Source organism: Pseudorca crassidens, chromosome 11 (assembly GCF_039906515.1).
Source record: "Pseudorca crassidens isolate mPseCra1 chromosome 11, mPseCra1.hap1, whole genome shotgun sequence".
In the NCBI taxonomy this organism is placed as follows: Eukaryota; Metazoa; Chordata; class Mammalia; order Artiodactyla; family Delphinidae; genus Pseudorca; species Pseudorca crassidens.
Genome location: NC_090306.1, coordinates 106,156,949 through 106,178,164, shown reverse-complemented (window position 1 = coordinate 106,178,164; position 21,216 = coordinate 106,156,949). Strand labels below are relative to the sequence as shown.

The following is a 21,216-nucleotide window of genomic DNA, read 5'->3' as shown; positions in this document are numbered from 1 at the left end:
GCGGAGGGAGAGGGGGTCAAGGCCAGGTGAGGGGCACTAGGCCAGGTGGGGGTGGGCGGAGGGGCGGGGGCCAGCGGCCAGGAGGACTGTGGGAGGGTGGGGGCGGGAGGGGGTGGCCTGGGACTCGGTGGGTAGCCTCAGGGCCAGAGGAAGAAAGGAGGGTAGGGTCCTGTGGTTACTCTGGCCCGGTCCTCAGACTCAGAGCCAGTGCCCTGCTGGGGGAGGCGGGGCCCTAGACTGAGCGGCCCACGAGGAGCAAAACCCCTGGCCCCCTCCACTCTTTGCGGGCTCCAAGGGCAGGCTGCCAGGGGAAAGACAGCCGCTGGGGCAAAGGGCTTCCCACCGCATTTCTGACAGCCCGGGACACCAGCTCTGGACAGTGCCCCGTCCACCCACACCCTGGAGAGTAAGACTCCGGCAAGACCCCTCACCACTTCTCCCACACACCACTTCCCCCTCTGTCATCATGAGGGGACCCAGAAAGACCTGGGCTGGCCGCACGGCTGGCTGAGTCGTGGTACAGGCTGGTGGCAGCACAAGACGGAACAAGTCCATGAGGTCTGAGACAGACACGAGGCGGCGTTCACACCCACACAGAGCGGCGGCACGTGCAGGGCAGGCGTGAGGCAGCAACACACCCATGACACTCGGCCTCCCCGCACAGGACAGCGCACAGCAGCAGCGGTAGCACCCACGTGTGTTACATACATGCAGCAGCAGTGGCAGGAGTGGCAGTGGCCTGCTCACGACAGTGACAGCAGCACATGTGCACGCGCACACACACATACACACACACACACACACACACACAGATGGGTCTTCACTTCCCAGCATCACCTGATAGGACCCCAGGTCTTCAGCCCCGCCACGCCCCCCAGCATGGCCATGGTGGGAGGCCTGGCTGGGGGAACGCCTCCAGAGAAAACCCACTCCTAGATCCCATGCCACCTCCACCCCGTTTCTTTCCCTATCCCCTACTGTGGCCACGGGAAGCCTCATGGGGCCGTCAGTGGCACCAAAGCCCCATGAAGCCACGCAGAGCAGAGATCCAGGCGGGCAGGTGCAGCGCAGACAGCGAGAGGCATGGGATGGGCATGCTCACTTACACAGCCGGCGCTCGGGACCACCGCGCAGCTAGACAGAGCAGCCACATGCAGATGGGCGGGAGAGAGCAATGAGAGAGAGTGTTAGCGGCCCAGGCCCTCAAAGCAGGCACATGGCCCCCAGTCACGACCACAGGGAGGGCAGCCAGGTGCAGGGGCCCCCTGGCCAGATACCCAGTAAGGGAGGGATTCAGGTGCAGTGGGCCCAGGTGAGATGGGAGGGAACACATCTGGAGCTGCTGGAGGAAGGAAAGTGCAGGCACGACGTGGGCAGAGCTGGGTGGGCTCCTGGCTTGCCTGTGAGCTGTTCTCTGGTCTGTGAAGTGCAGACCACAGTGGTGTTCATCCACAGGCTTTACTAAGAGCCCTGTGTGGCAGCTGCTCAGCAGACCCCTGGCACTTGGGGATGCTTCGTGTCCCCTTGTGTTGCTGCTGCCTGAAGGGCCTCTCTCCAGCTGCCATCGCACCTCCCTCTCCCTGCCCTTGCCCACACTGGGCTAAGGACCCCTCCCCTGGGTTCCCCCACCCACCTCTGTGCTACCCTGACTGGCACCTGTCCCACACTGCACGGGCACCCTGAGCATCCCTCCTCCCCTGAAAGCAGGTTTGGTCTCTTCCTGTCTCAGCCGTGCAAGGTGAGCCTCCCGCTGGAGACCCAACTCTGTCCCTCCCACTCAGCCTGGTTTCCACTGCCTTCCACTGGCTCCCTCTCCTCAGCCTCTGTCCCTGCTGCCTCGCCCACCTGCTCAGACCCAGAGCAGAGCCTCTTGAAGAGGCCAGACCATGCTTCCCCCACCCAGCAGAGAGGGACTCAAAGGACGCCTGGGGTGATGGGCTCAAGGAACAGGCACCGATCACCAGAAGAGACCCTCCCCTCTCCCACGTCTGACCTCCACGGTACCGCCTGGGTTCCGGAGCAAAGTGGGGCGGCAGTGGAGGGTGGGGGAGGGTGCCAAGGACGTGGTAGGTGCCCAAGTGGTCGTGATTGCTAGGGAGAGGGCGAGGGGGCAGTGCTGGGGGATTGGGCCCTCCCGCACCCCGGGGCCTCGAGCATCCCACCCTGGCACGGGGACCTGCATCTCGGGATGCAGTTCTGCGTGGCCCACCCCCAGAGTCCCCTGGAGCACGGTCTGGAGCCCTGGCAGGGGGTGAGCTGGAGGCCTAGGATGAGGGCAGACTGGCTCAGAAGCACCAGGGAGACCCTGCCGAGGGGAGATACTGGGTGTGGGGAGGTGGGCACCTGCCAGAGGCTAGGGCTGGTGCCAGGAGGTACCATGAGTGAGGGACTGACCCAGCGGAGCGCAGGGGAGAGGGCGGGTCACACTCCTAAGGCCCCAGGGCATAGCAGGGAGTGGCCGGGGATGCCCACGGCCCAGATGCCTGCTGCTTCTCCCCTTCCTCTTGGGGAACAGGGCACTTCCCACATTGTCCCAGGCCAGGCACCCGGGAGTGTCCATGGTCAAGGTCCACATGTTTCCACACCACCTCTGCAGAGCCATTGCTGTCCATCACCACTCTGAGCTGTCTGACGGCCTCCCCAGCCAGCCTCTGACCACGGCATGGCCACATCACAACCGCTGCCAGCCTCCCAGAGGGCTTCTGGGCCACCCACTCTCTAACATGTGGTACCTCACTAGGCACAGCACCCCTGGACGCCTTCCGGTCTTTCCCCAGACGTCTCAGCCAGGCTCCACACTCCCCAGCAACTTCGCCACCAGTGTCTGAACCTTGCACTGCCTGCTTCCTCGTGACTCCTTGACCAGTGAGGTCTGCTCCTGCCCCACCACCCCGCGCCCGGCACCCTCTCCTCTACCCCTTCCTTCCTAGATGGGCTCCCCTCTCAGTTCGCACTTTCTCCCAGGCCGTGTCACCCACTCCCACCCTTTCCTGTGACCGATGTGGCCAAGAAGGCCACATGTGAAGCCAACGACTCTCCCCAGACCTCTCCTGGGGTCTCCAAACACGCTCTCCCTCGCCCCAGTCCTGCCCACACCAGAGGCCTGCGAGCCACCATCAGCCGCTCCATCCTCCCCGCCATGGCCGATGCGCCACCAACTCCCAGCATTAACCCTGGCCCTCCTCGCCCGCAGCCACCTCGGACCCAGACCTTCCGCGCTCTCACTCGGGACCTTTCCTCTCACTTCCTAATTGCTATCCTTGACGCTTGGTGCCTAGCTCAAAGCCAGGAACACAATATGCACTGAAAAAAACGTTATAAAACAACGTGACATGTCACTCTCAGGCTCGACTGCCTGTCAACCCATTGGTGCCAACAGGCAAGAAAAAGCCCACTCCGGCCCTGGTCCCTGCCTGGAGCCTTCTGCCACTGCACTCACGCAGGGCAGGTCTAGGCCTGTGGCCTTTTGAAATTTAAGAGCCTCATTAACGGAAATACTCCTCAACAGAAGCACAAACTACCTACGGGCTTGTGAGCGTCCCATTGCACTCTCTCTGGTCTCTGTGTCTCACTCCAGCCCTAACTTCTCACCGCCCACACTAGGTCATGGCTCCAACCTTGATGCACCCAGATGCCCCTATGACCCCTCCTCTGTGACCCCTTCCCGCTCCCCTAGCAGAGTTCCGTGAACTCCTGAAGCCCCGATCACATCTCCTGCAAAAACACACCTCACAGGCCCCCAACCTGTGAGGACCTCCGCAAGGACAGAGCACATCCTGGCCCCTGTGCCCTGCACTGGCCGGCAAACAACAGGTCCAGTTTCAAAAGAATAAGCCCTGAGGCACCTGCAGTCATGTATGGCTTTATCCAGATCCCTGTCAGATGGGCTAGCAGGACAGAGCTCACAGTAGGTCCCCAGGGCGGGGTTTCTCCACCATCGCAGAAACGTGCGTCTTCTGTGGGATGCTAATTAGTGATCTACTAAAGAAGCTGTCCGAGACCACAGCACACAGCACATCAAAAGTTCTGAGAAGTACTGCAGGAAAGAAACCTCATCAACTTTGGGTTTCCAAAGCTATTTCGCCATGAACTTTTTTCTGTAACATCAGATGTGACGGTCAGACAGGTGTCAAACTGAGGGCCACAGCAAAACTGAGTATTGCTGTGGGGCTCAGAGACATGTGCCCCTCAGACCACCCGCGGGGTCTGGAAGACAAAGGGAGTTCAGAGCAGATGTGGGGCTCTGAGCAGACAAATGTTCTGCCTATCAGGCTAGACCCAAAGCCAGAAGCATAAAGAGGTGGATGGTCTGGGATCAAAGTTCCAAAAAGCCAAAGGCCATGGGCCTTCCGGATGCCCCAGTGCCATTTCCACAAGGTGCTTCAAGTCCATGACATAAGGGGTAACGTCCCCTTCCCCTTCTGAGGTCTTCCTAGACCTCGGGCCGCAGAGTGTCTTGCGGGGGGAAGGACGCCGGAGCCTAGACTGAGCTGCCAGCGAGGAAGGTGGGCAGAGCAGGCGCTTCCTCTCTTGTGGTGTCTGTCGGGTGAGGAGAGGGGCAGGCCTGCGAGGGAACACATGGGGGCCAGTGGACAAGGCACAGGGGTGTGACCCACTGGGTGGCCGTGGCAACTGCCCTAGGGCTTCAGCTAGGATCCATCCTGGGAAGGAAACAGCCCCGCTGGGACATGAGAACTTCCTGCACTTTGGACATGTCTCTGAAAGACAGTATCACTAGCACTTTTATCGCTGTGTGAGAAATGAGTGTCAGACTCTAGCCACCGCTGGCGGCAAAACAAGAGCTGCCCAGCAGCGCCGATGGGCACCACAGCCACTGCCGGCCACGTGCGGGGCTGACTGGACGTGGCCACAGCACCTCCGCTCAGCCACCTGCCAGGGGCCAGAAGTAAAGGGTCCAGGACAGGCAGTGGGGCCCACCCCGGGGGCCATGGTTCCACCCAGGTCCGAGGGCAAGAAGGGGCACGTAAGAGGACGGAAGGAAGGAAGGAAGTGTGAACAGCAGCAGAAGGAAATGTAGAGGGAAGTGGGAGTGGAAGCGCAGGGCAGACGGGTAGCTGCTGGGCCTCTCGAGCGGCACTGGCTGGGCTCAACTGCAGGCGGTTTCAGAACCCACGTGCTGTCTGTTACACACCTGACCGATAGACAAAGGTTCGGTCTACAGAACGAACACACGCACTTCTGTGTGAGGGGAACTGCGGCACAGAAACACAGCGTCTGTCACTAGAAGCGGCTGAATGACAGAGGCCCCATACTCCAGTGGACAGAGAGTGGGGCTTGAGGCCAGATGCCACCATCTGCTGGCTGGAATGGATCTCCTCAGAAGCTCAATTTTATCGTCTGGAAAATGGAGATTCTGTCATCATCCATGGAACAGAATTGCTCTGAAGAGGAGGTAACGTGACTTGGCCTTTTCCAGTGCAGAGCGCTCATTTTCCCGTAAGGACCCTAAGAGTCCTCCTACCGGCCCGCCTGAGGGCCTGGTCACCCTCACCATTTCACAGGGGTGGGACTGAAGTTCACTGAGGTTAAGTGGTTTGTCCAAGAATACAAACTCAGATGCAAGCTGCTGAGGTGGGGATCCAGGGCCCCCTGACCCCAGGCCGATGTCAGGGAACAAAGCCAGGTGCCGGAGCTGGTGAATGCCGTGGCACAGGGAGCCTCTTGTTTCAGGCTCTCCGGCATCTGGCACCTTTGGGAACAGCACCTGACGTTCCTTCGGACACCCGCCCCCCTCACTCAGCACCCATCCAGTAGCTCTGGCTGACCCCATGCCCTGGCTCCCAGGATAGCGTATGAGGCAGGCCTGGCCAACAGTAGCCCGATGCCTCCCTGACCCCAGTGACCGTCTCAGGGGAGGCAGGGGATCCACACGAAGCCAATCGGAGGCCGGGATTCTGCAGGAACTCCTGAGGGAAAGAGGCTCACTCTCCCGTGGGCCTGCAGGACAGATGGGATGTACAGGTTGGAACTGCTGGCCTTGCCCCTCCCCCACACCACTTCCAAGAAAGGAAACAAACACAGGTTCTGGCATGACCCAGACCCACTGGCCAAGAGCGCCTCGCCGTGACAAAGGGGAAACGCTGAGGACGACCGTGAGGGACATGGCGGCAGGTCCAGCCCAGAGACCACCTCCTCCTGCCCTGTGACGGCCCAGCTGCACCACAGGAGCCAGCAGAGCTAAGGCAACACCTGGGCTCTCCGGAGCTCGGCCAAGGGGCTCGACAACCAGCAAACCTCAACCAAGTGTCTGTCCTTCTGTGGCATTTGTCCTAAGCCACCTCCCTAGACCTCAAGTCACAAAAGACAGCACCTGCGTTGAGCTTTGTTCTTTCGTCCGTTTAGCAAATGTTTTATTGAGGCCTGCACTGTGCCGGGCACTGTGCTGCCCGCTGTCAACGGCTTTAATTTTCATCAGGACCAAGGGGCACAGAGGAAAGCAAGGGCTGGTGGAGGGGGGAGAGACAGAGAGCGAAGATGGGGACTGGTCCAGGCTGCATCAGGGATCCCCGCCCTCTGTTCCACAGAAGCCTAGGACCTGGGCTGCTCACTGCAACTGGACACTCCTGGCCACACCCCTGACACCCACTCGAAGGGCACTTTAAACATCGCCCTGCTGGGAAGAGGGCTTTCACATTCAACTGGGAGTTGGAAGAGATGAAAAGGGGAGGGCCCCGGCGCAAGCCTGGGGTGACGGGAGCCGGAGGGCAGCGCTGCCCAACCACGCGGGAGAGGCGTCACTCGTCTCCCGAGCCCCCACTTATCCTTCGAGTCCTCAGCTGGAAGAAAGTAGATGAGACAAGCCCTTGTGCGCAAGACCTGGATGCCTCACTGCTCTGTGAACCCTGCCTCCCAAGGCTGGCAGGAAAGACTCACTAGGCTGGTCTTCAGGGTGGCGAGAAGGACTCAGGAGGTGGCAACCCAAGTGCTACCCACAAAGCCAGAGGTGGGGGAGGGCTACGGGGCACAGAAGGCGAAGGCAGAAGAGGGCTGGCCAGGGGGCGACCAGCTCTGCCTCAGACCACTCGTGGGCAGGAACCAGCTCTCCCGCCAGCAAGCCTGGAGCCCACAGGCCCGAGGAGGCACCCCTTGGGGGCGGAGCCTTGGGAATGAGGTCCTCAAGGAAAGGGCCAAGGGATGAGCCCAGAGGCTCTGGCAGCTTCTGCCCAGCCAGAACAGCACCCCAGCCAGAGCAGCACCCCAGCCCCCTGCTCGGCCCCTCCCCCCACTTCCAGGGCACCATGTGGCCTCTTTAAGTCCCCACCTTGTGTAGGAAGTGGGCGGGGAGGACAGAGGAACGGGTAAAATATGGAGAAGAGAGAGTGGACGGAGGTACAGAAAAACGGCATGATTTCCGCCCAAGAATGGCTTCCCGATGCACTTTGAAAATCACGCACAGGGACCTGTGCTTGAGAGACTCTGAGGCGGTGCTGAGAGACAGAACAGAAATGTTTCCGGGGCAGAAAACGGGAAACTGGTGGTGGGTCCTAAGAGGAAAAGGGTCCAGTGTACTCCAGGTTTCAAAAGGAAGCGAGGCAGCTACGAAAGGAAGTGAGGAACGATGGCACTGGCCACGTGGGACAGCCATGTGGCCACAGAGAAGCCAAGTAGCTGCGGTGGGGGTGGGGGAGAGCTGCACCTTGAGTGTGGACCAGAGAACGACCCTGGATGGTAGCAGAGGCAGCTACGTCAGGTGTGAGAGTGAGAGCGCCGGGACCCCGCGGCAGGGAGCCTCCAGGAGGGCTGTGAAGGCGTTCATGGCCAGCCTGGGTCTCCGGTGGGTGCCCAGCTCCCACTGCCAGCACCGACAGGGACAGAGAGAACAGAACCCCTGATATTTCAGATCGCTGAAAGAGCCTTCGGTCTCAGACAGGTAAAGCAAGGCCAGATAAAGGACAGAGATGTGGACGGGAGAAGCACAGGGATGGGTGCCACGGACAGGTGAGGGAGGGGACAGCACGGGCTGTGGAGGAGGAACAGAGGGAACCGTGGAAGGACAAGAGGAAGAACGGGGTGGGCATGGACAGGGGACAGGACCCTCCCCACACCGCCCTGCTCACCGAGCTGCCGCGATGGGCGACTTCTTGGCGGGGTCCAGCAGGCCGCCCAGGCCGCCAACCGGCTCCTCCCCCAGGGAGCGGGTGTCTTTGTTCAGCTGTTGCAGGCGGGAGCTGAGCTCACTGATCACAGTTGGCTTGTCGTCTTCGGGCCCGGGGAGCCCCCGGCTCTCCACGGGGTCCCCCCACAGCTTGGACCTTCTCTGGAAGAGGTAGCGAGGGCGAGCAGGCCCGGCAGCGGAGGCCAGCCCGGCGGAGGCGGCATGATGCTGCTGGGCCATAAGCTCGCTGTCGGAGGACTGCTTCAGCAGCGGGTCCCTGAAAGTCACCGGCCCCTTCCCCAGCGGGGACTTGAGCTTGGGCTTGGGAGGCACTGGTGGCTTCTCGAGTAGAAAAGTATGTCCGTCGGCGAAGGACGTGTGGGTGTCGGTGAGTTCCCCACTCTCCGAGCTCAGGGTGGACATGCTGGACACTGTGGAGATGGTGCTCGTGGTCTCCAGGTGGGGGTCGCTGGAGCTGCGCGTGTCAGCCTCCTCCACCCCCGAATCCGCTGCGGACTCGGGGGCAGGGGGCGGCTCGCTGCTCGGCTTCCCTGAGGCCGGGCCTGGCAGCGTGGCGGGCGAGGGACCTGGGCCAGGGAGTGGGGTGGCCAGCAGGACCCCATTGGCAAACTCTTCAGGAGGCGGCACGAGTCCGATGCGGGCCAGCTCCTCTCTGGTCTCCTCATCGCTGGAGGACAGCTGGGCCGGCGGCAGGTTCACGGCGAATACCAGCTCTGGCTCCTCCTCTGAGCTGCCCTGGCCCAGCCCGGGGTCTGTCGGGGTACTGCCAGGGGGCTGGGCCCGGGGGCTAGGCAGGGGCTCTGCCACCACGGCCGACTGCGTGGGGGCCGGGGCCAGCTCTGGGGTGCCCGGGCGCTCCTCTCCGGCCCCCAGCCCACTGGGCTCCTGCCCATTGCTGGTGGCGTGCACGACGATGAGGCCGGCTGGCCGCTGCAGGGATGTGTCCAGGACGCTGAGGATCATGGACTTCTTGTCCTCCGGTGACTTCCGCTCCTCCCGGGGAGCTTTCTCGGCTTCCCTGCGAGCAGGCACAGGAACCCAGGCGGGGCTCCTCGGGGAGAAGGCTGGGGAGGCCAGGGGCCCTCGCTCAGTGTCACGAGCCTGCACATCCACAAACAAGGGCCCAGGGCGGTCGGTGTCAGGGCTGTGCACAGGTGTGGGGGAGCGGGAGGGCGCCTGGGAGGCCAGAGCCCGCTCCCGGGCAGCCAGGGCAAGGGCCAGGGGTGAGCTGGGGTCCAGGGGTTTGCCGGTGAGCGGGTGGATGAAGGTGGAGCCCGAAGGCCCAAGGCTCGAGCTGCTGACCAATGGCTTCAGAGCGGAGACAGGGGAGGGCAGCAGGAGGTCACGGCCGGTGGTGGCGCCGGCCCCCAGCAGGCGCTCGTCAATGGAGCGGGAGGGCTGCAGGGAGGGCATATCTGCGCTAGGAGGGCTGCTCTCGACGGCTCCGACAGACAGGAAGACGGTGGAGCGCCGCCGCTCCTCCAGCCGCCGGTCCTTGCCTGGGGCCGGGCCGCCGAACGCGAGCCCGGGGCCGTCTCCGGGGCTGTAGTCGAGGCCGCTCGGCCGAGGCCCGCGGTGTGTCGGGGAGGGCTCCCGGGCGAAGCTGCCGCCCGCCGGGCCAGGGCTACCCACGGCCAGGGCCGCGCGCTCCTGCGCATCCTCCACCTGCAGCTGCTTCACCAGCGGGCTTTTGCGGCGCTGAGGTTTGGACGGCGCGAAGAGGCTGGCGCTGAAGGCGCCGAGGTTGGCGTAAGGGCTGTCGGGGCCGGGCGGCCGCGGCCGACGCTTCGGGCGCTCCGGCGGAGTGGCCGCTGGCGGGGGCCGGGGGACGTCGCCTGCCTCGGGCGCCGAGTCCTGAAGGATGATCATGGACCGCGCGCGCTTCTGCCGTTCCGGGTAGGGCAGCGGCCCCAGGGCCGCGCCGGGATCATACAGGCCCGGGGCGCCCGCGCCCAGGCGCGCCTCCAGACCGGGTTTGAAGCTGGAGCGCACGGTGTCATAGGCGCGGCCCGGCGGAGGCGGCGGCGAGAAGGCGGGGGGCGGCCCGGAGTCGAAGTAGTAGGGTGCGGGCGGGGGCGGCGGTGCGGTCTGCGGCGGGGGCGGGATACCTCGGCCCTCGCGCACTGAATCCTGCATCGACGTGCTCCTCGGGAAGCGCCCCTCCAGCAAGGACGCCAGCTTCTCATCTTCCCCTGCGGACAGAGGGGCCCCGGTGAGCCCGGCCCAGGAGCCAGGGGCCTTCGAGGAGGCCCCTCCCGACCCAGGCGCCCGCCCTCCCCGTCCGCAGAGGCCGGCCCCGCCCCCACCCCCGGGCAGCCAAGGTCCCGGACGCCAAGGCGCCTTCTTAATCCGCGGGCGGTGCTGGCCGCCAGCCAGAGGACGGAGTCAGGGTGGGCGTGGGCGCTAGTATGAGATCAGGGGTAGACACGGGGATCCCAGAGCAGGGGATCTAAGCAAGATCCCCAGTCTGGGCTCGTCCCCGCCGGGTTGGGGGGGCTCCTGCGGAGACTGGGGAGAAGTATCCGTTCAGATATAGCGGAGAGGAGGGCCCCCCAGCGGAGGCTGTGACAGAAGACCCAAATTCTGCCTCCTCAGGTTGGGTACATGGAGAGAGCCCAAGGTCAACACCGCAGGAGGGCAGGGGCAGCCCCACCCCCACCCCCAGTCGTGGGGACAGAACTGCAGAGAAGGGCCAGGAGGTGGCTGGCACAGGCCTTCGCACACAAGACTGAGCAAGGCCTCATCTCAGAACCACCAGCAGTGGAACAAGCAGGTGTCACTGGGAGGCCCTGGTGGCAACCAGAGGCGGGAAGAAGGGAGATGGTCAGAAATGAGCGGGAACTCTCCCAAGCGGGAGTGACGCGCTGTGGACAAGGGGGCAGCAGGGCTGTGGCCGGGGAGAGAGCCGATGCCCAGGTGAGGGAGGCTTTGTAAAGAGAAGTCCTGAAAGGCTCTACCCCAGAGACCGACGGGCACTGGACTGGGGGAGGCTGCCAGGAGGTCACTGCCATAGCCCTAGTGGCGGAAATTCAGAAAGGCTGGGCAGGAGGGAGGGCGGGCGGCAGTGGAATGGCAGGCTGAGCACCTGACACGTATTTTAGTTTCACTCCTTATGGGCTGTGTGACCCCAGGCCAGGCCCTGAGCCCCTCTACGCCCCAGTTCTCTCATGGACAACATGGACTGAAAGTGAACCCTACTTCCTGCCGCACCCAGCTTGTCATTAGGACCTGTGCGGGGTCAGGGCTGGAGCGCTCAGAGCCCCCACTGTCCCGCCGCCCAGCTAGGACAGGGCAGGGCCTCCCGAGTGTTCCCGTGTACACAATGCGTACACCTGTGCTGCAGGTGTGTTCGGTTAGGCTGCAGGTGTAAGGCAGCCCGATGCAAGGACAGTGGAGGGGTGGCTCCTCAGTGCTGACACACAGGTCTCTGGAACAAGTCTTTGGGAATCTACACCTGGCCTCACTCTGGGCTTGGTCCCATTTTTATGAACTCACGACGATGCAGCCTGCCTGTTCCTGACCACCTCCTCCTTTGGCCACCACAGTGCTCAGCAGGCCTCCCACCCGGCACTGTTCGCATGTGTCCTGCGTAAGGGCTCAGCAAGGGGCGTGGCGCATGCGAGAGCTTTCGTGTGAGAGAAGGCTTGAGCTCCAGCCCTGCCACTTCTTGTCTGATGCCTCTTAACCTCTTGGCGCTTCAGTTTCCTCATCTCTGGAGACCTGCGCCCTCCCACGGAAGCGCGGAGTGAAGCCATTCAAAGCTCATAGCACAGGGCTGAGCCCCCAGCAGCGCCCCCAGGAAGGTGGCTGAGGTCGTCGCCATCATCATCATCATCACCACCATCATCATTTTTAGGCCAGGCTTCCACCCCCACTGCTGGACACAGATTCCGTGCCAGGTCCGGCCTGGGTCTCCTCCCTGCTGCATTTCTTGCGCAGCAGCTCAACACCCACAAGCTTGTGCGTGAGATGGAGCCACGTGGGACAAGCTACTGCACCTGGAACACGCCGGAGGGTCAGCATGCCACGTTCTGACCCAGGGTAAAGACAAGTCACTTTCCTTGTGATGAAAATGGGAATCCAAACAACAGCCGTGAGCATTTCTCCAGCACTTTCTGCGCACCAGCCTCAAGGTGCAGGACCTGCATCTACTATCACCGTGAGCAGTTACTCAGTACTCAGTCTGTGAGTACAGCCCTCTGTGCGAACCTCAGCCCTGAGGTTTCAAGGCTTGAGATGTGTGCCCAGGGCCACGTAGCCAGGACAAGGGGTAGGAGTCCCGGAGTCTGACACCTCAGCCAGCGTTCAAGTGGGTGACAGGCGGCAGGCTAGGGCAAGGGGGATTAAAGATGAGCCACCCATGGACCGAGCACAGGAGGGTCCAGGAGGGTGAGCAGGGACCAGCTGGCAGTCTCCACTGAGGCTTACAGCCTGAAGGACAGGCCCTTAGATGCGGACCTGTGGTGGTCAGTACTGAGACTGGGTGGGGCTGAGGGACAGGCCATCCAGGCAGATGAGGGCAGGTGGAGAACAGCCAGTCCTGGTAGATGCCACTCAGAGGGAGGCAGAGACAAAGGTCCTTAGATGAAGCAGGAGGGGGCTGGGGCTAGGCCTCAGGGCCCCAAGGCAAGGCAGAGCCCACAGAGGACCAACTCTAGGGATGTGAGGTGGTATCTTGTGCAGAAAGCCCCCTGTGGCCAGAGGGATGGACTAGAGGGTGAAGCTGGGGCAGGAGGTCAAGAGGAGACCAAAGCTGTGGTCTCCAGACGCTGAGGCACAAGACACTGAGGCCTGGCCAGGTAAGGCTGCAAGGACGGTGAGGAAGCCGGCCATCCCTAATTTGTCCGGGGAGGCAGAGAATAAGGAGGAAACCACAGAGGATGCCCAGGGCTTAGGCCAGGGAGGTGAGGGGGGAGTGCCTCTTGGCTCCAAAGCAGCTGCAGTCTCATGTGTCCTCTCCCCCACCCTCCTACCTACAGAAATGACCCATAGCGGTCTCTGAAGGACCACTACTGTCAGCAATTCATGCCATTATCTCTCAGAAAGCCCCACTCAGCAAAGTATCTGGCATGTCTGAGCCCAAACACACACACACATGCCCGGCCTTTCTTGACACCCAAGCATGGTTGGTGCTCCCTAGTAAATGTGCTTTGCACCCCCCATGTAACCGCTGAGCTGAGCTGTCTGCAGACACGTCACCTCCTCCAACTGAGCCCCAGACCCTGCCCAGCATCAGCCTAGAGTGTGCATCAATCAGCTGGGGTCCTGGGGTGAATGAGGGACTGGGTTTGCAGAAACTGGCCAGATGAGTGAATAGAAGACCGGTAAGGCAGCTGTGTGACCTCGGGCAAGTCATTTTACCTCTTTGCCGCGGTTTTCTCATCTATAATCCAGAGGTGCTGATGGTGTTACCTCAGCAGGGTTCCTATAAGTACTAAATGAACCAGTGTGTGTAGAACACAGAGCGGTGGGGCACAGGGGCAAATGGGCGCACGAGTGGAAAGGCCAGCGGGTGCACAGATGGACAGACAACTGGACACTGCAGGTGCATGGATGGACAGGTGGGCAGGTAAGGGAGGAGCAGTGGGTGGGGCTTATTAGATGACCCAGTCTGGGGTCAACAAGAGAGGAGATGGCCAAGGGTGAGACGTGATGAGGCCCCAAGGAGACAGGTGCAGAAGGCAAAGAGGCTAAGGACATAACCTTGAGAAAGACCCACATCTTGCAGGGGAACGATGGGCACTGAACAGGTCCAGCCTGAGAACTGAGGGCAAAACCAGTTAAGTGTTGTCTTAGAAGCCCTGGGTAGGAAAATTCCATGGAGGAGGGAGCAGCAAAATCAAATGTGTCCACTGGGAGGAACGCCCTGGAAACCACTGGTGACCCTGGTGAGAACAGTTTCAGGTATGGACAATTCCCTAAAAGGCCGAGAGGCAGGCAGGGAATGGAAGACAGCAAGTATGGGTGACTTCCGGAGAAAACTGGCTGTGAAGGAGAGGAGAGATACAGAGCAATAACTGGGGTGCCGGGGGGAGGGGAGAGGGCAGATTCAAGGGGAGGGTAGCTTAGCATCAGAAACGTGACAGGTACTCGGGCTGGAGGGGGCACAGCCAGGTAGGATATGGAAGACCCAGGGACAGGGATGCTGGTGTCCGTGGGAAGTACAGACGGGGGTGCCCACTGGCAGGGGGTGACAGATGGCGAGAAGCCTCAAGGGCGTCTTCCAGCAAAGTATCGCTGGGTTGGGGGAAGGGCTGACACCCCACACGCACATCCATATACGTCCACAAAAAATGAGATTCCTGGGTTGGGGCCAGGGAGAGACAGGACTCAGAGAGAAACCGGAAACCTCAGTCGAAAGGTGGGGAGAGACAGGGTCCTCCAGCCCCGCACGCACTCCAGCCCCCGCCCCAGTCCTCCAGCCCCATGCAGCTCCCAGCCCAGCCATACCTACAGATTTGGTCCGTGGAATCCCCTTCCGCAGGGAGCCTGGCAGCTTCTCTGGGCCTGGGAGGCCCTGGCGCTCAAACAGTGACTGTGAGAGTTGGAGGGGGTGGGGGTATATGGAGGTTCCAGAGCACTGGGGTCCCCAGCTGCCCATCCAGCCCCACCCATCCTCCTCCCAAGCCTGAGATCAGACACCCCATGTGCTAATTCCAACAGTGCTAATTCCCCTGGTGTCTGACCCAGAAGCCAGGCCCAGGCCCTGCCTCCAAGGAACAGGGGCATGGCTGCGGGCCCACAGGCATAGGCAGCACTGGGCAGGGGTGATGCAGACAGGCCAGAGCAGTCAGGGGTCCTGGGTATGGCCGAGGTGAGGCTGCGGGAGCAGCCCAGAAGGTGCCAAGTGAGAGGAGTGGGCGGGGGGGACAGCGACACCATGTTGTGGCCTCAGCACGGCTGGGGTCCTTGCTCTAGGTGGCACAGAACCTGCCTAAGGCGGGAGGCGCCAGAAGAGTGAGAGCTCAGCACGAGCTGGACTGTGGCTGTTCTGAGGGCTGATGGCCCCAGGTGTCTTCGGGAGACGCTATGGGGTCCTTCACCCCCACCCCTGGAGAGTGGAGTCCAAATGATGGACCCTCACCGTCCAAAATGCACAAACACCCAGTAGGGGCCATGGCACTCTGACCCCGTGCCCCACCCATCCCCCAGCGCCCCCAGCTGCCAGGCTGGCTTACGCTGATCTCAGCAGGGGTGATCCTCCGACTGGTGGGCCGCTGTTTGACGGTGGCAGCTCTTGAGTCAGCATCCGCGATGTCTGGCCTCAGCGCCGGCTCCGTGGCAGCTGCCAGGATCTCGTCCAGCTTCTCTGCACAGCCAAGGAGGTGCCGTCTCAGCCACAGGGACCTTGAACCCGCTACAGCCCCCTGCAGCCCCACTCACGCATCCTGGCTGGTCCTCCCGGGGCTGCTGACAGAGGCCACTGGGGCCCCGCCCACCTCGGCCCCTCCCTCCCCAAGGCACACAATCCAGAAACAAGACAGGAGGCCCCACAACTTGTATCCCATCCAAGCCCCTCACACACCAGAACCCAGACCCTGCTCCAGCCTGGCCCCTCCGTCCTCAGGGAGGCCCCAGGGGACCCCGCGAACCCCACTCCAGGAAAAGCCTGGCTGACCATTAGGGAGAGAACCAGGCAGGGGGCGGGACTGTTTACAGCCCAGAGACCTCCTGAATTTCCCCATTTCCCTTTGCCCTTTCATTCTTCTCCTTAGCACGTGGCATTCCTCGCCTGCCTGTACTGCCACTGCACCAAAAGATAGGCTGTAGCCCCAGAACAGACCTGATGCACAGTCGCTGCCCACAGAGAATGTGTATAAAGCAAGAAGCATGGGGGGCGGGGCGGGGCGGGCTCACTGCCCGAGGCTAGAGACCTAAGAAATAGCTGCATGCAGATCAGGAGGCCACAGAACCTACAACCCCCGAAAGGCAGCCCCACCAAGGGTGGGGGGTGCAGAGAAGAGGACATTGGGAGGGGCAGTGCTGGGGGGCTTCCACCGGCCCCTTAGAAAGCAGCCCCAGAAGCCAGGAGCGGGAAGGACAAGCCCAGGGCTGAGCCTGAACCAGGTGCCCTCGGGCGGCGCTCTTCAAATCTGTTGGAAAAGAAAAACTGTTTGCTTGTTTTTCTTAAAGCTACGTAATGTTTCTGAAAGTGGTGCTTTTGATTAGCGAGTGACTTGGAGATTTTGTTAAACACTTGTGTCTGAAACCTATCAGCTGTGGACGGATGACTGGGGAGGGCCCGCTTAGGGCCAGCACACGGGACACAGCAGGGGCTGGGGCAGCTCCCACGTGCACCTGGCCGCCACACTGCCCCTCTCATCCAGGAGCCCCACCGCAGCCCACCCATCACTCAGCCTCGAAATCCCTGAGCCCTTCCAGACTCTTAGGAGCTGTGCCAACCATAGAGGACCACGCATCTGGTTACACTTAGTCCTTTTATGCCCCAAGTGCCCCCCTTGAAGAACTGTGGTCAGCCCTGACACCTCCTCCCAGCACTGCTCAGTCATTGCTGTGGGGAAGGAAATAAACTCCTCCGAGATGTACAGTACCCGACCCAACCCAGACCCATCCTGTATACTGACTGTTCTGACCTAATCTCTTTGCGACTTGATTTCCTGATCTGATAACAGGCATTAAGAAAGGTACCTGCTTCAGTGTCCGTTGTGAGAATTAGCACATACGGCAGAAGTGCTACAGCTGTGCCTGGCGCGTCCAGCCTGGTCCCCAAATACAAGAGAGTTCAACAAATGCTACGAGTGACCAGCAAAACACGCTCCATCTACAGACCAGCTCGCTTGGCCTGTGCACAGCTCCCAGCGCCACCAGGTGCAGACAGGGGCGGGCTGTTAGAGGGGCCTTCCTGTTTGCTTCTGTAATGAGGTAAGTAATTGCCCTTTGGAAGCTGAAATCACCGTGATCACCATTTGCTAAGTCCGTGGGGATTTCCAGAGTTAGAAGAGGTTTATGTGGCCCCTCTCATGCTGCAACCACCACAGGCAGAAGGGATCAACTATTGCCCCCATTCTACCCAAGAAGAATCTGAAGCTCTGAGAGAGATAAGTTGCCCCAGATCATAGATCCGATAAGTAAGAGATCAGACTTAACAACCAGATTATCCGGAAACCACAGACATAAAGACATGAGCGGAGAGAAGATATTTCCGTGGGCCACACGGGGCGCACGCTCACCCGAGCTGTGGACTTAGGGGCTGCGTCTCTAGGTCCGGAAGCACTCAAGCTCAGAGACCCAGAGCAGTGTGCACATGAAGTTATTAGCAAAGCGAATACTGTTGGCCATGGGGCCATGGTGCTGAGGCCAGACGAGACTCATTTTCAAAAGGAAAAGCATCAAGAATTCTGCAAACTACAAGCTGGTGAGGTTGACACCAACCCCCAACAAAATGAGAAAACTATATTCTTAAATAAATGACTTTAGATACTTAACAAAAGAAATGAAGCCCATTAGGAACCAGGTCTGGGGCACTACACTGGCTGTCAGGGTCGCTATGTGGCAGGGACGCAGCTGGGGATGCAGCTGTTTGAACCAGGACCCAAGCAGGGATGAGGGGCCTGCGGGGGCGACGGATCGCCGTCACTTCCCCTACGACTGGAAGAAGCACACAGGCCACAGCAGAGCACCCTGGGAGCCCCGCTAATGAGCTGAGGAAAGAACCAAAACATTCCAGAAATAGCTTGTGTGTCTGCCTCAAAGGTGTGAAGAAAAGTGTCCCCAGAGGAGACCTAGTCATCTGTTTTATACCTGAAAAGACCCTGAAAAGGGAAAGCATTTCACCTGGGACCGGGGCAAGGGCGACGGGAGAATTCAGAGGGTGAGATCGCAGGTCACACAGGGAACCTGGGCTCAGACAGATGGGCAAGTGTGTCCCCGGCACAGGGAAGGCCCAGTGGATCCCGGAGTGAGGGGTGGGCGGGCACCAGGCACAAAGACAAACGAGTGAACACACACGCCTGGGGCCACAAAGCCACCTCAGGCCCCTGCTTGGCACGGACTCCTGTGCAGCAGACAGAGGCTCCAGGCTCCACGTGAGGTGCAGCCGGCTGGCAAAGGCCAGGCCCTAGACCCCACCAGACCCTGGACCTCAGCGCCCAGGCCCAGACTCTGTCCCCGCCTGGCTGCTGTGCCTCACGGAGCCAGGCTGGACATCCAGGACATCCAGGAAGGAGCTTCCAAGGATCCAGGGTGGGAGGTCTGACGGGAGGGGCGGGGTGGTCAAGTCAGCAGCTCTGGGGCCCAGATTCCCGCTCCTAAAGGGCCAAGCTTAGGCTTGAGCCCGTAACAGATCAGCACAGAGGCGGGACCCACACACCAGGCACAGGAGCCCCAGGAAACAAGCAGAGAGAAGCGGCACGGGCTGGGGCTGAGCACCTGACACCCCCGCCCCCACCAGCCTGGTCACCTTGTTCCCCAAGCGAGCTCCACAGCTGGGCCCTCTGGACCCTTCCCCCCCTCTGCTCCGGGCTGTGGCACGCGCTGTGGCCTCCACTGGGATGCCTTTCCAGCTCTGCCTCAGCAGTCCCCATGGCTGCCCCCAGCTCACTCGAGCTCCCGAGGATTGTGGCCACACTCACCATCCCAGGCCCATCTGACCCTTCCCAGGTCCTTCCACTGTGCCCCCAGCAGCCCCCCCACGGAGAAGGCCAACAGGAGGGTGCAACCCAGGCTCCCAGACCCCCTGACTCGAACAGGAGCCCCTCACACACAAGCACTTCCGCAGCCAAGGGTCAGGCAAAGCTGGGCCCCGAGCACAGCAGATGACTCACCCCCTTTCCTTCTCCGAATGGAGGCTTGGAATCGAGAAACAGAGTAAACGGGGTGAGAGGCAGGACTCGTCCCTCGGCACCCGGGCCCCACTCCCCACTCCCACCGCCTCCTAGCCCATCCCTTCCCTCCCGACAGCCAGGATCTCCCAGATCCCCACCACCCCTGGCCTATACCCTGGTCAGATCGCGGGTGGCAAATCGACCCAAATACCAAGTCAATACGTGAAACTCAAGGTGGGAACAACCACAAGCAGGGACAATGCTTGTGCGCATGCATGCGCACGCACGCACATACACACACATGCACACACACTCACACGTGCTTGTGTACGTCCACACACACACAGATATGCACACACCTGTGTGGACACACAGCTAAGTCACACTTGGTTCAATCAAACGTTTGTTCAGAAAAAAGGCAAAACCCCATAAAAACCCATTTCAGAGGCCACCAATGGTGCAGTGGCCACCCACAAGCATTCCTGCAGTGTGTTTCCAACAACAGGCAAGTCAGTGTGTTTTCCAGACCAAGGCCAGTCAGGGACCACACCCTGGCATGGCACCTGCCCTGACATTCTCATCTCGAAAGAACAAGGAACCCAGAAGTTCCAGATTTCTTAGTGGAAAGAGGATGGACAGGAGGGGCTTGGACCCATCAGGGCCCCTCTGGCCTGGGCCTCCACCAACCTCTGCAGCCCCAGCACGTCCTTGGTTCGAGCTATGCAATGAGCACCTGCTGAGTGTGAGGGGCCCCAGGGCTGAAGGGCACTAGAGGGGTCCCACCCTCCCTCCTCCTCCCTCTCTCCCCCTCTCAGGAGAGTCCCCACCCAACCCCTCCTCTTAATGCCGTTTCTGCCAGCCACCTCAGCCCTTCCTTTCTGGGGACACCAGTGCCCCCCCAGGGGGCAGGATATACCTTCCCTTCCTCTTCCCCCTGCAGGGCCCTCCAAGCCACAGGGAGCCACCTTGCGTGAGCCCCATCCTTGCCACCTGCTTTTCTGTCGCCTCACGTTTTCCTTTCTTCCCAGGTGTTCAGGTCATCTTCTCAACAGACCACAGACACTAAAGGGCCCTGTCAGCCCTCGATATCGTGACATAAAACTGACATGTTCATGCTGGCAACGAACCCACGGGCCTTCCTTCTGTCCCGTAAAAGCACACGCACTGGATCACGGGATGACCGCTTAGGCACCTGGGAAAACCCTGATGCTGGCCTGGCTTCCTCAAGCCACGTGTGTCTACAGAGGGCCGGCAGGTGGACTGGCTTCCCAGGGCAGCTGTCGTCCAGGGGCAGGAGTGGGCTTCCTGTGGGTTTCCTCTGAACAGAGCCACGGGAAGGGCCTGGGTCCAGTTCAGCAAAAGCTGTGACCCGCTCACTCAGCAGTGTGGATGGAGGCTCTGCGGTAGGCTGCCCCTTCACCCTCCCCCAGGCTCTGCTCAGGAAAAGCTGGTGAAAGGATGCTGACCTCGGGCCGCAAGAGTGAGCCCCTCCCTCTGGAAGACAGGGGTCTGTGGAGCAACCCTGTCACAAGGCAACAGAGGGGACACCCAGGCCAGAGAGGAAGGAGGCTCTTCTTCCATCCACTGGGCTCTGCACACAGAAGCAGCCCAGCGAGCAGAAGGCAAATCTTCTGTTTCTGCAGCGCAGAGTCCCTGGGTCCCTGGATGACAGACCTCAGGCTGCCCAAGCACCTCTTTCTGAACGTGCAGCTGAACGTGGCCACGTGACGGCCTCTGGCAAGAGACTCCCAGGAACCACCCACCAGAGCCTGGTGTGGGGTCTAGCCAGACCCAGCTGCCTACTGGTATTGGTTTATTGACCAGTTTGGATCTTCAATCAGTGCAGTGGGTCAGCTCCCCATGACTAGCCTTGCACCCTTGTGACCCCGGGGCCCGGAGCTTCTCTGCCTTACTCTTGAATGAGCGAGGTTACTAGGCATAGAATTCCAGGTGCAAAGGCATTCTGACCCAAGACTTTGAAGTTACCGTTCCGCTGTCTTCTAGCATCTGCTGATCAGACCTCCGCTGTCAGTCTGACCCCTGTTCCTTTCTAAGTCATCATTCTCTGGCAATTCAGGTTCTTCTCTTCGTCTATGGTGTTGTGACCTTTTACTATGGCAGGTCTAGGGGTAGCTTTGTTTTTACTTCACTGCTTCAGACTTACACTCCTGCAAACTGGAGTCTCATGCCCTCGTTCAATTTTAGAAAAGTCTTAGCCATTTACTCTTCAAATATTGCCTCTTCCCCAATCTTTTAACTCTTTCCCTCTGGGACTCTATTTAGGCTGGGATTTTT

General features: G+C 60.8%; 1 protein-coding gene across 4 annotated transcripts in view; it reads right to left on the bottom strand.

Annotated features, from left to right (window-relative positions):
- Positions 1-21,216, bottom strand: part of SHANK3 (SH3 and multiple ankyrin repeat domains 3) — a 50,245-nt gene that overhangs the window by 2,291 nt on the left and 26,738 nt on the right. The window contains exons 18-22 of one of the 4 annotated variants that reach the window (XM_067698557.1): positions 18,922-18,945; positions 15,316-15,446; positions 14,588-14,672; positions 8,079-10,329; positions 1,107-1,134 (exon numbers count right to left, since the gene is read on the bottom strand). In XM_067698557.1, coding sequence (XP_067554658.1) covers positions 1,107-1,134; positions 8,079-10,329; positions 14,588-14,672; positions 15,316-15,446; positions 18,922-18,945 — 2,519 coding nt within the window. Of the gene's footprint in view, positions 1-4; positions 1,135-8,078; positions 10,330-14,587; positions 14,673-15,315; positions 15,447-18,921; positions 18,946-21,216 lie in introns of those variants that run through there. The other 3 variants (XM_067698556.1, XM_067698554.1, XM_067698555.1) reach the window with 3 other exon arrangements.